Source organism: Tamandua tetradactyla, chromosome 15, assembly GCF_023851605.1.
Source record: "Tamandua tetradactyla isolate mTamTet1 chromosome 15, mTamTet1.pri, whole genome shotgun sequence".
Taxonomy (NCBI): domain Eukaryota; kingdom Metazoa; phylum Chordata; class Mammalia; order Pilosa; family Myrmecophagidae; genus Tamandua; species Tamandua tetradactyla.
In genome coordinates, this window is record NC_135341.1 from 31795780 (window position 1) to 31812018 (window position 16239).

At 39.6% G+C, this 16239-nt stretch overlaps 1 protein-coding gene across 8 annotated transcripts in view; it reads right to left on the bottom strand.

Moving 5' to 3' along the window:
- Positions 1–16239, bottom strand: part of CACNA1D (calcium voltage-gated channel subunit alpha1 D) — a 413019-nt gene that overhangs the window by 138801 nt on the left and 257979 nt on the right. For 6 of the 8 annotated variants that reach the window (XM_077128982.1, XM_077128983.1, XM_077128981.1 and 3 more), the window contains one exon: positions 10064–10167. The exons of 1 other annotated variant lie outside the window; for it this stretch is intronic. In XM_077128982.1, the coding sequence (XP_076985097.1) occupies positions 10064–10167 (104 nt within the window). Of the gene's footprint in view, positions 1–10063; positions 10168–10729; positions 10834–16239 lie in introns of all 8 variants that reach the window. One more of the 8 variants, XM_077128988.1, reaches the window with a different exon arrangement.

Below are 16239 nucleotides of genomic sequence, written 5' to 3' on the forward strand. Positions count from 1 at the left end.
AGGTAGGATTGACATCTTAACTATATTTAGTCTTCCAATCCATGAACACGGTATGCCCTTCCATCTATTTAGGTCTTCTGTGATTTCTTTTATCAGTTTTTTGTAGTTTTCTTTATATAGGTTTTTTGTCTCTTTGGTTAAATTTATTCCTAGGTATTTTATTCTTTTAGTTGCGATTGTAAATGGGATTCGTTTCTTGATTTCCCCCTCAGCTTGCTCATTACTAGTGTATAGAAAAGCTACAGATTTTTGAATGTTGATCTTGTAGCCTGCTACTTTGCTGTACTCATTTATTAGCTCTAGTAGTTTTGTTGTGGATTTTTCCGGGTTTTCGACGTATAGTATCATATCGTCTGCAAACATTGATAGTTTTACTTCTTCCTTTCCAATTTTGATGCCTTGTATTTCTTTTTCTTGTCTAATTGCTTTGGCTAGAACTTCTAACACAATGTTGAATAACAGTGGTGATAGTGGACATCCTTGTCTTGTTCCTGATCTTAGGGGGAAAGTTTTCAATTTTTCCCCATTGAGGATGATATTAGCTGTGGGTTTTTCATATATTCCCTCTATCATTTTAAGGAAGTTCCCTTGTATTCCTATCCTTTGAAGTGTTTTCAACAGGAAAGGATGTTGAATCTTGTCAAATGCCTTCTCTGCATCAATTGAGATGATCATGTGATTTTTCTGCTTTGATTTGTTGATGTGGTGTATTACATTAATTGATTTTCTTATGTTGAACCATCCTTGCATACCTGGGATGAATCCTACTTGGTCATGATGTATAATTCTTTTAATGTGTTGTTGGATACGATTTGCTAGAATTTTATTGAGGATTTTTGCATCTGTATTCATTAGAGAGATTGGTCTGTAGTTTTCTTTTTTTGTAATATCTTTGCCTGGTTTTGGTATGAGGGTGATGTTGGCTTCATAGAATGAATTAGGTAGTTTTCCCTCCACTTCAATTTTTTTAAAGAGTTTGAGGAGAGTTGGTAGTAATTCTTTCTGGAATGTTTGATAGAATTCACATGTGAAGCCGTCTGGTCCTGGACTTTTCTTTTTAGGGAGCTTTTGAATGACTAATTCAATCTCTTTACTTGTGATTGGTTTGTTAAGGTCATCTATTTCTTCTTGAGTCAAAGTTGGTTGTTCATGTCTTTCCAGGAACCCGTCCATTTCATCTAAATTGTTGTATTTATTAGCGTAAAGTTGTTCATAGTATCCTGTTATTACCTCCTTTATTTCTGTGAGGTCAGTAGTTATGTCTCCTCTTCCATTTCTGATCTTATTTATTTGCATCCTCTCTCTTCTTCTTTTTGTCAATCTTGCTAAGGGCCCATCAATCTTATTGATTTTCTCATAGAACCAACTTCTGGTCTTATTGATTTTCTCTATTGTTTTCATGTTTTCAATTTCATTTATTTCTGCTCTAATCTTTGTTATTTCTTTCCTTTTGCTTGCTTTGGGATTAGTTTGCTGTTCTTTCTCCAGTTCTTCCAAGTGGACAGTTAATTCCTGCATTTTTGCCTTTTCTTCTTTTCTGATAAAGGCATTTAGAGCAATAAATTTCCCTCTTAGCACTGCCTTTGCTGCGTCCCATAAGTTTTGATATGTTGTGTTTTCATTTTCATTCGCCTCTAGGTATTTACTAATTTCTCTTGCAATTTCTTCTTTGACCCACTTGTTGTTTAAGAGTGTGTTGTTGAGCCTCCATGTATTTGTGAATTTTCTGGCACTCCGCCTATTATTGATTTCCAACTTCATTCCTTTATGATCTGAGAAAGTGTTGTGTATGATTTCAATCTTTTTAAATATGTTAAGACTTGCTTTGTGACCCAGCATATGGTCTATCTTTGAGAATGATCCATGAGCACTTGAAAAAAAGGTGTATCCTGCTGTTGTGGGATGTAATGTCCTATAAATGTCTGTTAAGTCTAGCTCATTTATAGTAATATTCAGATTCTCTATTTCTTTATTGATCCTCTGTCTAGATGTTCTGTCCATTGATGAGAGTGGTGAATTGAAGTCTCCAACTATTATGGTATATGTGTCTATTTCCCTTTTCAGTGTTTGCAGTGTATTCCTCATGTATTTGGGGGCATTCTGGTTCGGTGCATAAATATTTATGATTGTTATGTCTTCTTGTTTAATTGTTCCTTTTATTAGTATATAGTGTCCTTCTTTGTCTCTTTTAACTGTTTTACATTTGAAGTCTAATTTGTTGGATATTAGTATAGCTACTCCTGCTCTTCTCTGGTTGTTATTTGCATGAAATATCTTTTCCCAACCTCTCACTTTCAACCTATATTTATCTTTGGGTCTAAGATGCGTTTCCTGTAGACAGCATATAGAAGGATCCTGTTTTTTAATCCATTCTGCCAGTCTATGTTTTTTGATTGGGGAATTCAGTCCATTAACATTTAGAGTTATTACTATTTGGATAATATTTTCCTCTACCATTTTGTCTTTTGTATTATATATATCATATCTGACTTTCCTTATTTCTACACTCTTCTCCATACCTCTCTCTTCTGTCTTTTCGGTTCTGACTCTAGTGCTCCCTTTAGTATTTTTTGCAGAGCTGGTCTCTTGGTCACAAATTCTCTCAGTGACTTTTTGTCTGAGAATGTTTTAATTTCTCCCTCATTTTTGAAGGACAATTTTGCTGGATATAGGAGTCTTGGTTGGCAGTTTTTCTCTTTTAGTAACTTAAATATATCATCCCACTGTCTTCTAGCCTCCATGGTTTCTGCTGAGAAATCTACACATAGTCTTATTGGGTTTCCCTTGTATGTGATGGATTGCTTCTCTCTCGCTGCTTTCAAGATCCTCTCTTTCTCTTTGACCTCTGACATTCTAACTAATAAGTGTCTTGGGGAACGCCTATTTGGGTCTAATTTCTTTGGGGTGCGCTGCACTTCTTGGATCTGTAATTTTAGGTCTTTCATAAGAGTTGGGAAATTTTCAGTGATAATTTCTTCCATTAGTTTTTCTCCTCCTTTTCCCTTCTCTTCTCCTTCGGGACACGCACAACACGTATATTTGTGCAGTTCATATTGTCCTTGAGTTCCCTGATACCCTGTTCGAATTTTTCCATTCTTTTCCGGATAGTTTCTGTTTCTTTTTGGAATTCAGATGTTGTATCCTCCAAATCACTAATTCTATCTTCTTTCTCTTTAAATCTATCATTGTAGGTATCCATTGTTTTTTTCCATCTTTTCTACTTTATCCTTCACTTCCATAAGCTCTGTGATTTGTTTTTTCAGTTTTTCTATTTCTTCTTTATGTTCAGCCCATGTCTTCTTCATGTCCTCCCTCAATTTATCGATTTCGTTTTTGAAGAGGTTTTCCATTTCTGTTCGTATATTCAGCATTAGTTATTTCAGCTCCTGTATCTCATTTGAACTATTGGTTTGTTCCTTTGACTGGGCCATATTTTCAATTTTCTGAGCGTGATCCGTTTTCTTCTGCTGGCGTCTGGGCATTTAGTCAGATTTCCCTGAGTGTTGGACCCCACAGGTTGTAAGATTTTTCTGTGAAATCTCTGGGTTCTGTTTTTCTTATCCTGCCCAGTAGGTGGCGCTCGTGGCACACGTTTGTCTACGGGATCCACCAGTAAAAGTTGCTGTGGGTCCTTTAACTCTAGAAAACTCTCGCCATAGGGGAGGTTTGGCAGCCGAAGCTTCTTGGAAGAGTGCCAGCCGGCCCGGGGGTCCGAACGCGGGGAGGGTCGCCGGCCGCCGCAGCACATGAGAGCGCCCGACCAAATTTCCTAGTCGGCCCGGGGCGCCAAGCGTGGCAGAAGGGCGCCAGCTGTCGCAGCCCGGGAGAGTGCACTGTTCCCAGGCGGACCGGGGAGTCACGTGTTTGGAAGGGACCCCCTGGTCACTGTTCTCCGCAGTCTGGGGATTTCTGACCCAACTCTTTCAGTTGGTCCGGGGGGCCTCGCGTGGTGGGGACGCCAGCTGCCGCGGCCTGAGGGGACCGCCTGCCCAATTCTGCCAGCTGGCCTGGGAAGGAGGAAGGGAGGGACTCCGGCCACTTGCTGTCCCGCCCAGGAAAGCCCGCGTCCCTCGGTGTTCTCACCGGAGCTGGTTCTCCCAGACAGTCAGCCATTCCAGGATGGGATACGCTGTCCCTTTGATCTCCGTCGTGGCTCCGGGAGCTGCTCTTTATTGTCTCCACTCCCCCAGTAGCTGTTCTGGAGGAGGAAAGGTGAGGGCGGCAAGGCTGTCGAGGCTGGTGGCGGAGGAGCCGGTGAAGGCGGGGGAAGAGGGCACCGTGGTGGTTGGAGAGCCGCCGGAGCAGGAGGGGGAAGAGGGGAGAACGCGGTGGGCCGGCGGAGAAAGAGAGGGGAGAAGGAGGGCGGGCGGGTCGGCTGCTGCGGGGCGTCAGCGCCGCGCAGCGGGCCGGCGGAGAAAACAGGAATTTTTTTTTAATCCTCTGAACTATCTACCTTGAGCCCACCACTGCCCCTTTGCTATTATGCCTTCTTAGTCATTTGTCAAAAACTCTCTGTTGGCCAAGATACGAAATTAACTAAGTCGGTATGTTTTTATTCTGTAATATAGTGGTAACAAATCACACTATAGCCTTGTTATCTCATGGCATCAACAATATCCCTTTCAATTTTGTAAGCAATCTGATTACTCTCCTAAGATGTAGATATGCCATACGTGTAGGTATAAAAGAAAAATTCATTTTCTATCATCAGATGCTTGTAAGGTGCTGAATGAGAGAGAAATTCAATCCCAGCCATGAATACTTTCTAAGAATGTCTATTCCTAGGGGCTATGTCTACATTAAGAAAATAGTCACAAGCAAAACAACTACCATCTACCTAGTGTGTTTCATCCATTGAGCTAATATTCAAGAAGTGGAAATCAGAGACAATCTCTGATGACCATGCCTCATAATGCTGTTGATTTGGATGGACCATGGTGCAAATTATGATGCTCCAAACCTGATTCCACTGTGTAAAATTCTGACATAATACATCATATAGCAGTATAAGTTCCATCACCACCTCCCTTCTCCCCTCTCTCTAAAATAACATTTACAAAAAGGTTTTATAAAAGTAGCCATGACTGACTCATTCTCTAGGGTTTGGTATTTGATGTACCCAGAATGGGGTGCAGGAAGCTCTCAAAAGTGAGATTCAAAAAGATGATCTGTTTTGAAAACGACCCTCGCTTTTCTATACTACTTCACCTCACCCATGTTCAAAACTTCTGAAGTTAAGGTAAACAAGCCTCTAATAATATAAAATTAGATTAAAGTTTTAAAAAGATACCTGTTACCTTGTAGATCTAGACCTTACTGGGACATAGAGTATATAAATTAATTTAGAGTCGAAAGATTTTGAATTTATTGACACAGACTGGGTTTACATTCGACTTTATATCATACAAGCTGACTCATTGAGAACATTTATCTTCTAACAATATACAAGGCATGCCTAGGAAAAAATATTTAAAATATTTTTCATACATTGTGGCAAAAATAAAGCTTCGAATTATAAGCTAATTATAAATGTTTTTAATCTATTCTTTAAAGCAAGCTTAAGAGGTAATTTATGTAGTAATGTCCTTTCATAATTGTTGGTTTATATCATTACATATGTACATTTATGTCATAAAACACTTAAAATATTATGCTCTGACTTTTCAGTAATTCTGGAGTACTATGGCCAATTATTATTAATTACTTCAAAAGAACTTTTCTTGCATCAAATCCCATTTTATATACTCTTATTTAAGCTACCATTTTAACAATGACTAAGTACTCTACTTTTTTAGTTCCCTGAATCCTCACAAGACTCTCTGATCTTGATTCTATTATGAGCTCCATTTCATAGATGAGGAAAGCAAGCCTCAAAGAGGAGCAAGGATTCAAGTCCTGGTCATCTGTCTCTAAGTCCAGTATATTTAACCACTATCTTACAGAAATGCTATTCTCTTCCCTTTGTACAAAAAAATCACTGTCAAATATAATTTTAGCAACAACAATTTAGTCTGCACAATACTTCACAGCTGACAAAGAACTTATCACCCTCCTCTGTCACTTCTTGGGTGGCACAGAGTGTAGTACTGGTGTGTGTATGAATCATGTTTCTCTCCATCATTTCCTGAGAAATTAAAAAAAAAAATGCTACACTTGTAAGATTTCCAGAGACCTCTTGGTTGCTCCTACTTTCCAGGGAGGGGAGTGGGAGGAAGTCAAAAGTATTAAGATAGGGTTATTTGTTAAAAGGACAAAATCCTTTATTCATTTTTCAAAGAACTACTATATTCATCAGCCAAATGAAGCAAACCACCCCATGAGGGAGCCAGTACAACAGGAAACTTTCCTTGGGGACAAGGAAGCTGAGGTTCAGGATGATTACATGAAGTCTTAAAGAGTTAGTATGTGACACCGGTGTTCCTTTCCAATCCACCAATCCCTTCTCAGGGTCTAAACCACATCTAGGGAACCTAGAGAGTCCAGGACATTGGTCATCACTGCTGCCAAGTGTGGGTCTGGAAAGCAAAGAAGCAAGCACTGATTACAGAGCTTACCTACCAGGGCCACCTTTTGTTCCCTTGGGAATCTACAGTGATTCTAAAAAAACAAAGCACTGAAGCACCAATTTATCCTCTTTACTGCCTATTTACTGATGAAACCTCAAAAGGAACAAGGAGTTAAAAGATCAATTTTAAAAGAGAGAAACCACCATGCTTCTAAAAAGCTAGCATGAGAAGATGAGACACAGTCTGAATTGTACACTTAAATGAAACATTCTTCCCCATTCCTGGGCATAATGGGGCCACCTCCTCGATGATAATGTTAAATTGCAGCATTACGTATAGACAGTCTCAGCTACTCCTACAGAACACTTTTCATCACCATTATGTTCAATCCTTGGCTACTCAGAGGGTACAGTTTATAAACTTCATACTCACCTTGAGAAAAAAGAGCCTACTACAAAACCAGATTCTTCCAAAGAATTAGTCTCACAATATTTTAAAAATATATAAACACCAAATCAAATATGCAGGTTAAAGTCAGTACAAGAATACAATACGATGGCATGGCCATATGAAAAAGGAAGGACCCAAGAAGCATAAACAAATATTTCAAAATGGTTAAGAGACGTAAGGACACGCAGCATCATCTGACGTTTCTCCATTAGAAGGCAATGGTATGGTCTTGAGTTAAGTTTCTAAAATGGGAGCCTTTTAATTTAGTGCTTTTGGGATTACATTTATAGTGGTCTGATCGTCCCTAATGGACTACACAAGATTAGTCATCTTCCTTTTAATATTTAAGTCCTTCTGGTCCTGCAACATCTTTGGTGCTCCCTAAAAAAAAAAATGTGAATAATCTTAAGGTCAAAAAAAAAATTAAATTTGCTTTAACAAGGAAATAAATACAAATGACCTATTTTGTTGTTGTTGCTATTGTTGCTTTGGTGGTAGAGAGTAAAACGGGAGAACAGGGCAGAGAAGGGAAGGGGATTATTAGGAGGAGGTGGCAAGATGCCAGTCCCTCATTGGTCTCTCCTGCTAGACACTTCTTCATCTTTCCAGATCCAGGTCACAGACTCATGGCTTTCTGGCCCCTAGAGTCTATACCTCTGCTTTAGCATGTGCCATAGTGAGCTGTTTAAACGACAGATTCCTCCATTAGACAATGACTTCTTGAACACAAGACCTCTGTGTTTTAGACATCTTCACACTCCTACCCTCTGGCCCAGAGCTGAGCACACAAGAGGAACCAAGAAAAGGCTGGCAAAATTAGCAAGCATGACAAAGAGGCTCTGCTTTGTAAAATGGTTCTTCCTTTACACAAAGTGCCCCTCACCATTTCCTACCTTAAGTCTTATTTGTGGTCTTACTGGTGGAGAAGTGCCAGGGTGCAGCCATAGAAGCTGAAGCACCAGCATGAACTGATGGTTAAAATACTGGGAAGTCATGTATTTTATTTTTTAATTATGTGACATGTGCATTCTCCCTTGTAAGGGATCTAGTTTTGTTTTGATATAAAATATTTTTAAATTTCTTATTAGTTAAATTATTTTTTCCTAAAATGTATTTTCAATAAGCTGATTGTTTGTTCCATGAGGGTGTGTGCCTTCTTCTAATCCTACAGCTTTGAGTACCCCCATAAGTTAGCATATTTAACCCCTACCATTATAAGAGGAGCCTCTGCTCCCATCTTTCTTTTTTTTTCTGGGACCTCATGATATGGATCTTATATCTGCTTCATCTTGGTAGAGTGATGGTTCTGCACGGGGAAGCTAACAGATAAGGCATGTCACTGCCACTATTAAATTTAGGGGTTTCCATGGCCTCAGTCAGTTTAGCAGGGTTTGGGAGGCATGGAATGCCAAGAAATTCACAACAGAATTGTGTTAACCTTGTATGGGCAGTTCCTGTGGCAAAATCAAATGTGAAGTTGTTTCTCCAGGGATGAATTCCACCCTCCACACTAATCTAAGGTGTTAGAAATCCATCAAGAGGAAGGCACTTCTAAAGTTTTAAGTAAAAGAGCATGAGGCTTGATGGGCAATGGTGGCTCAGTGGCAGAGTTCTCGCCTAACATGCAGGGACCCAGGTTCGATTCCCGGTGCCTGCCCATGTTAAAAAGAAAAAGAAAAAAGAGTATGAGGCTTTAGGAGTCATTTATCTACAGAAGGCAGCTTTGGTGGAGAAGAGTTATATCACTGCATCTCCAACTCATTCCCAGCCCTGACACTCTTCTCACTGAGGGACACTAGCTCCTGGGTCTTTTTTAAATACAAGTTTCACAAGGGAGCCTGCATCCATGGTATAAAACTAACCACACTCAAGAAGAATTCAAAATGCGTTGTCCTTTGAAAACAGACAGAGCAGGTTTAAAGGAAGATAAGAAAGCTCTGCTTTCTGCTCTAAAAAAGGCAGAATTTAGAAAAACACGATAAAGTTCTCTCCTCTGACTCAGCACATATGAAGACATCACTTCCCCAAAATACAGCTTTAGAAAGAGTAAGATAAAGTCAGTGAGTTGTAGATAAAGTCACTTGGGATCAAGTCTGTCAACAAGTATTTCCTGAGGATGTCTGGGTTCAGTGTAGTGAGGCAGGCTCCTCTGGGAAAGATGGGCACTTCCTGGACCTCCAGCGGGGCCTACCTAAGCAACGGTGCTATGCAGGGTCTGCTTCTGAGCCCAGTTACCCCTCAGCTCCTTTCTCTGGGATAATCCCCTTTGTGGATGGGCTAAGGAATAGTGAGGCTGCAGAGCTATCCAAAGGGGCTCTGGGAGGACATCATCAGCTCCAGGCAGGGGCAGAGCCCTGTTAACATGACGGGTCATCTTCTGGAACCAGTCTCGGCTGCACTTCCTTTAATGATGGCCAATGCCCTTCACAGAGATGGGGTATTAAACAATAGGAAATTTTTTAAAATGGTGACTGATTGGTGAGAACTATGATAAGGCCATAGAAACAAAAGCTCAAAAGGTGATCATCCTGCATTAAAGATTCTACAAGTCAAGATTAAAACTGATTTAGAGGGAAAATTCTCTTAGTAACAGAAGCAGAAAACCAAGCTAATAAATGATCCTGATCTGAAAGATGTGAGATTTTGAAATTGTTCCGTATTATATACTAATCTAAGGCTTATTTCTCCTTCACAAAAAATCTGAAACACCACTGGAAATATTTCTGATGCATTATGGGTGATTTAAAATGTCCAGGTCATGGAAACAAAACCACACGAGAAAAGGCCCCTTCCTGAGAGAGACCAAGGCTGGGAATCCTTGTAATCAACTGTAAGCCACTTTACATATTTGCATACTAATACAATTGGTGACAGGCTTCAGGGAAGCATTTTCATTTAATTAATAGTGCTTGGCAAGCATCAGAAACACAGAAACTCACAGACAGGTACAGGCAGAAAGAATCACATTTCAATCCAAAAGCAACACATTGAGGGGACATCAGAGTCCAAATGCATGCAAAGAAGCCGTCAGGGAGCAGCTGGGAGACACGCAGAGCCGCCTTACATGTGGCAGCAGGAGAATGTGCAACACGAATCCAACTGCTTACCCACTAAGGACACCAAGAACCAGGTTAAGGACGAAAAATGAGCCAAGGATGATCAGACTAACAAAATACACCCATGGCCATTCCCATCCTATCGCATCATTTACCTGTAAAATGTAAGGAGATCAATTATCAGTTAACCATTTACTAAAGAGCAGAGCCCCAGTTGCAGCTGCAAGACCACTCAACGCTTTGGCTAAAGGTTAGTGCTCCTAGAACAGGAACTGGGCCTAGGGCCTTTCACTTTTTTCTTAAAATAAAGACAAATTCTGCTGCTGAAATCTATCCAAAACCTGGTCTGGACCAGCTCATTTAGCTACTGTTTTGTACAAATTAATCTGCATTAGACTTGGATCCAGACCAATAAAGCAATTATAAATGTAACTCATTTTAGGACAGACAAAAGGGCAAGCGGAAGAAACTATTTAAATCCCAAACAACAATGTTGATTAATTTCTGGCCAATAATCTTTCTACAGCTTTCTTTCATGGAGGCTGGTGAGGTTCCAGGAAACAGCTTGATTTGGGAAGCCTCAGCAGAAAAGAAAACATCTCAGAAGACATATAAAGTGTTTGGCATCCACCCAGCAGCTCCCATCTAGCAAAGCCTGTGTGGTCTTGGCAACTGTCCTCAGGACTCTGCTTTCAAGATGAAAGAGGTGTAGCTTACCCGCTCAATACACCAAGTACAAGATTTAGTACGAAAAATGACCCAAAGATGACGAGACTGACAAAATACACCCAGGGCAATTCAAATCCCATAGCATCATTCATCTGCAAGAAATAAGATGGTCTCATAGAAGTGGGTTAATAAGAAAATCTAATAAGGAGAAAGGGTCACATTAGAGACAGCATTCTATACATTTAATTAAACATTTACTTAGATTCAAATCAGAGACAACAGTAGCCAAATCAGAGACAACATTAGCCAATGCACATTCACTACATATTCCTAACACACACACACACAAGCACACAAACATACACACACACACAGAAGAGTCATCAAGGTTTTTAGGCCAAATTGGAGCACAGTTTGACCACAGGTAGGGAAATGAGCTGAGATTTTGCTTTCTCTCACAGGAAACTGCCTTTGATATAAATGATTTTCAGGTAGAGGAGAAAAACTAGTGCTTAGCTAGAATCCATTTTCCACTCTGCCCAAGTTGTTAATAATTTTTCTTATTTCTAAAATTTGTGATGGTGGAAAAGTCTTAATTATAGAGGCAAAATAGCAACATTTGACTCTATAAATTCTTTTCTTTAAAAAAACTTAAAATAGTAACTTTCAACTGGAAGCCAACCTTTCTGAAAAACCTACCCAACCTTAAATCTAGATTATCTGTGTCTAAGTACAGGCATAGCTAAAGCCATGCAAAAAAAGGGAAAAATGTTCAGAGGTCACCTAGCTGACACATACCCAGAAGTGGTTTTGAAATGGAAATTTTCCTAACTGCACCCACAGAAAGGACCCAGGAGAAGGAAGGAAGCTCTTATTCGACACACCTAACTTGGATTTAGCTGACCCATGTCAGAAGAGCTGATGGGATTACAGGTGAGGAGGAACCCCATGCCCCTGCTTCTAGGATCAGCTCAAGCAGCACAGTCAGACCTGGACTCCCTAACAGATACTCTCAAGGGAGGTTAGATACAGAGCACCTTAAAAGCTGGAGTAAGCAAGTGCTTTAAGGTTCACAGATGGATGGAAGCTCCCAGCAGCACAACTATCATTCTTAAAATGGGCAAACATCTCTCCCAGGAGGAAGGGTTCATCAAGGACCAATTGGGGGAATGAATGAATGACCCAGACCTGACTTTGTTGAAACACCCAAAATCTTCAGGTAATGTGAATTATATATACTCTGGGAAGATTCATGTCCCTTGCCTTGCAGGTGAAATCCCTTAGACCGTTTCAAAAGCTCCACCTTAATCATGTGCTTTCCTGCACATTATCTGGCTCCAGGTTTTACCTTTACAGAATGAGATGTGTGCATTTTACTAGGTTTGCTCCACGCAGCAGCCAAACAGGAAGGGAGAACGTTAAAAAAAATGCCTAACATCTGTTGCTCAAGTCTAGGGAGAGGGCACTAAATCCCTCATGAAACACCTGTTTGGCCACATGAAAATTGATGTGCTTAATAGAATTCATAACAGTCTGCACGTTTTACATTGCCAATTAGAGTAATGAATGAGCCTGGGCCATGGCTGCAATTGTTGGTCTAATTAAGTTGGATAAACTAATTTGAGCAGGAAGGCAGAGGGTAATTCTTTCAAAGCAACTATACCACTGAACTTACTTTAAAACCCATACGCATAGAAAATACAGGCTGTCTGGTGTAGTGGCCAGAGCCCAGCCTGGATTCAGGACCTGTGCCAGAGACCCCTCTGGGCCTGTTTTGTTCTCTGCTGGAAGAGGAAAGCAGGCTGCAGAGGAGAGGGTGGTCAACAGGATGAGAGAAGGATGTGTATAGCCAGAGCTCACGTTGTGAAACCTCACTGTTCTACACTCTGGGCAAAGTCAGTTGGCAAAGCCATCTGCTTTACCTCTCCTCATTCAGGTTTCAGTCTCCTGTTCTGGAGAGTGGCTCTAGTATCAGCTGCCTGCTCCATTTGGAAGACAAAAATTGGGCTGACAAAAAAAAGAAGGCCTTGATGTCTTAGGAGTAGGTGGTTTTCCACAGACACACATTTGCTCAAATCAGAAGTATCACCTGGGACAACAGCTGGGTGGTGGAGGAAAGGCTGGAGCTAAACTAAGGCCACAGGAGAATAGCTCAAAGTGTTTATTGCAGAGGAGGGGGGTGGATAGAAACAAACTGTGAACTTTAAGAACAATCTTTCTTCCAGCCAAACCTTCTCACCCCAAATTTCTTTAACTTTTCCAGTATTTCTTTAACTTTTCCACACACATAAGGAAAAGCCATAAATGGCAATGTGTTCCAAAAATTATTCACATGAAAATGAACTGTGGGATTCTGTCTGCATGGTTTTTATCAGTGGTCCAGAAATCAGCATGAACTGAACCAGTTCAATTAGATTAAGTTTTGTTTTACATTATATCAAAGTCATCATGTGGTGACACTTAGTGTCCAGGAAATAATATTCTATTTAGCTTCAGTTTTCCTTTATTTTAAAGGTTAAACTGCATTCATGGCTCAAATTAAATGATAATGTAAGGTTTTTGTTTTTTTATTTTTAATTGTTGAAAAGTATTGGGGACTTGGTATACTGGTTGAAGCTTGTCTGAGCTAGGAATAAGAAGGGACACAGAAAGGCAAGCCCTTGGATGAGTAGCTATAGAAGAATTTCCCAGGTGCCATGAATGAAGACACTTCTCTTAGGATTTGACAGCCAGCACCTCCATAGGTGTGAAGTTTACTCATTAAGAAAAGGGCCTGGTGTAAGACAAGATGCGATGGTGATTTGTACAGTTAGCTCTCTCCTGAAACCAATAATATTTTAATCACTTTACTACATTTGAAAACTTGTCTTCTGAGTTGAAAACAAACAAACAAACCTGGATCATCTAGTCTAATCTTGCATCTTGTAGACAAGAAAATTAATGCTCAGAGAGGTTCAATGACCTATCCAATGGTCACACAACCAGCTCTATCCAGCCTTAATGCTCTTTCTTTGTACTAAATCCTACTGCCTTTGTGGACATCAAATATGTATAAATCAAATGAGAGTTTATTTTAATGGAACTCACTTTGTGAAAGAGCTCTACAATTTTTTTCCATCATAAATTAATAATCCCATCCACCAAATATCCAAATGGTTCTTTGTGTGCCTTTTTTGCATATTAGAGCCATTGTACTTTCCTTCTTAAAACTCTCTCAGGTACTTACCAGGCACACTTGAAAATTAAAGCATAAATGAGCTTGAGAACACTGACTGCATATAAACTTGACTAGAGGCAAAACAATCCCCAGCAAAGACTTTGTCCACCATATGCAAACCCCTAAAGGATTGAGAAATTTGCTTGCAATCAATATTTACAATCTAATATCCTTACTTATCTTCCAAGATATTTCCTTTATGCCCTGGTTATGGATGAGAACAGATATTCAAGCATGGCCCATCTACACTAATGAGACAATGGGACTGGTACATTTGAAGAATGGTAACAGTCACTAGCATTTGCTAAGCACGTGATTTGGGCCAGATACTATGCAGGAGTATGGATGTACTGTTTGAACACAGCTGTGGCTCCCAGCCTTCCATGGCCCATAAAATAGTAAGAAAACTTGGCACCTCTGCTCCTGTCCAGCTCTATGACGAGTTAATAAATGCAATGAATAAGTAAAAAAAGGAATCTTTATATGCTTCAGAGTAAGATCATAGTGAACACTCTAGAAGACATTACTTAGCTGCCCCCTAGTGTTCTGGATGGGTTCACAAATCTCTGACAAGTGGAAGAATGCAAAAGTGCTGGGTTCTAGTCTAGACGAAGGGATTGCCAAACTATGACCCACTGCCTGCTTTTGTATGGCTCTTGAACTAAGAATGGTTTTTACATTTTTAAGTGATCGAAAAAATTCAAAATAATAATAATATTCTGTGGCATGTGAAAATTATACAAAATCTAAACTTCAGTGTCCCTAAACAAGGTTTCATTTGGAATAGAGCTATATTCATTCATTTATGTATTGTCTATGGCTGCTTTTGTGCGACAGTAGCCGAATGTGTAACTGTGATAAAGATCATATGGCCTGCAAGGTCAGAAATACTTGCTACCTGGTCCTTTATAGGAAAAGTATGCTGACTTGTATTCTAAACCAGGAATCACAACTACGTTCTGCACAACATCTGGGGATATTAAGTGGCCTCTCTATATCCCACGGTCTCTATATTCAAAGTCCCAGACCTTCTAAAAAGGAATATATACTGGGATAATATTTATTAATTACTTTGAGTTCCTCTATCAGAATAAAGCTGTTATACAATACATATGGAATATAATTATCATATTTCCACATTATTAAATGGGAGATAATAATGTTAATAATAAAGATAAAAATTGTATCATCCTAAGTAATGCTTAAAGGTTCCTCAGGGAAGCAAGTAGAAAGTTTTCTTCTGGGTACATGGAGTTTTCCCTTCTTTAATTTCACACTCTCAGAGTTTTTACTTGCATAACAATAGGAAAACTGTCTTTAGAGAGTCAGTGTGCAAAAATATAACATAAAGTATAAAACTGTCCGTTAGCCAAGGCATATTGGATCAGCAGTTGACAATTTACTATGACAACAGAGAGAAAAACAAAGCTGACAGGAGTCACACATTTTTATTTTAAAAAAAAAGTTTGTTTTGGGGGGAAGAATCAGAGTTTGGGCTATTTGGATTGGTTCATCCAATATAATCTCCTTCTTCCTCTTTATGAACAGGAACTGTTTATGAATATAAATAACAGATGTGCATACCCACACAGACACTCACACCCACACTCTCATCTGACAATAAGAAAAAAGAGGGGAAAAGAGAGAAACAAGATATACCATGTTGGCGATGCTTAAAGTTCATCAAACTAGACTCACATTTTGGGGACTAAAGATAAAAATATAGCTTCTTTGCACAACATTGAATATATAGGGACCTGCATAATCCTGAAAGCATAGTTTTCACTGGTGAAGGGAAGCAGAAACCTATTTATAACCATTATATGCTATATATCCTCTTAAATTATAGAGTACTATGAAGCTATATAAAATACTGCAATTTTACAAACTGTCAGAAGCTACTCCTCAATTTGCAGGCCCACTAACTAGAGGCTGCCTATTCAAGAAATACGTTACTAATAATCACCTTCTAACAAGTCATTTGGACTTGGATTTAGGCTCAAAATCTACACGTTAAATGATTTTCCCAGCAACTCCGTAACATGGAAAACAATTTTCAGATTTTGGTGAGCCTTCTAAAAGCCTACCAAACAGACAAAGAAATCCAGCTCTGGAAAATGGTTGTTAAACTACCATACTTTATTTATAGCAAACCCTTCTGGCTCTGTTAGGAATAAGAGGAATTAGACCCTTCAAAAGTAACTGAGAGGGTGTCCAACTGTTTTCATGGCAAGTTGGATGGGTTCACCAGCCCCAGAAGTTTGGCATGCCATTTCTACCCTCTCTTCCAGTCTTCTATGGCTCCAAAGAGAAAGAAGAGAGCTAAGGACTTATGCTGGGC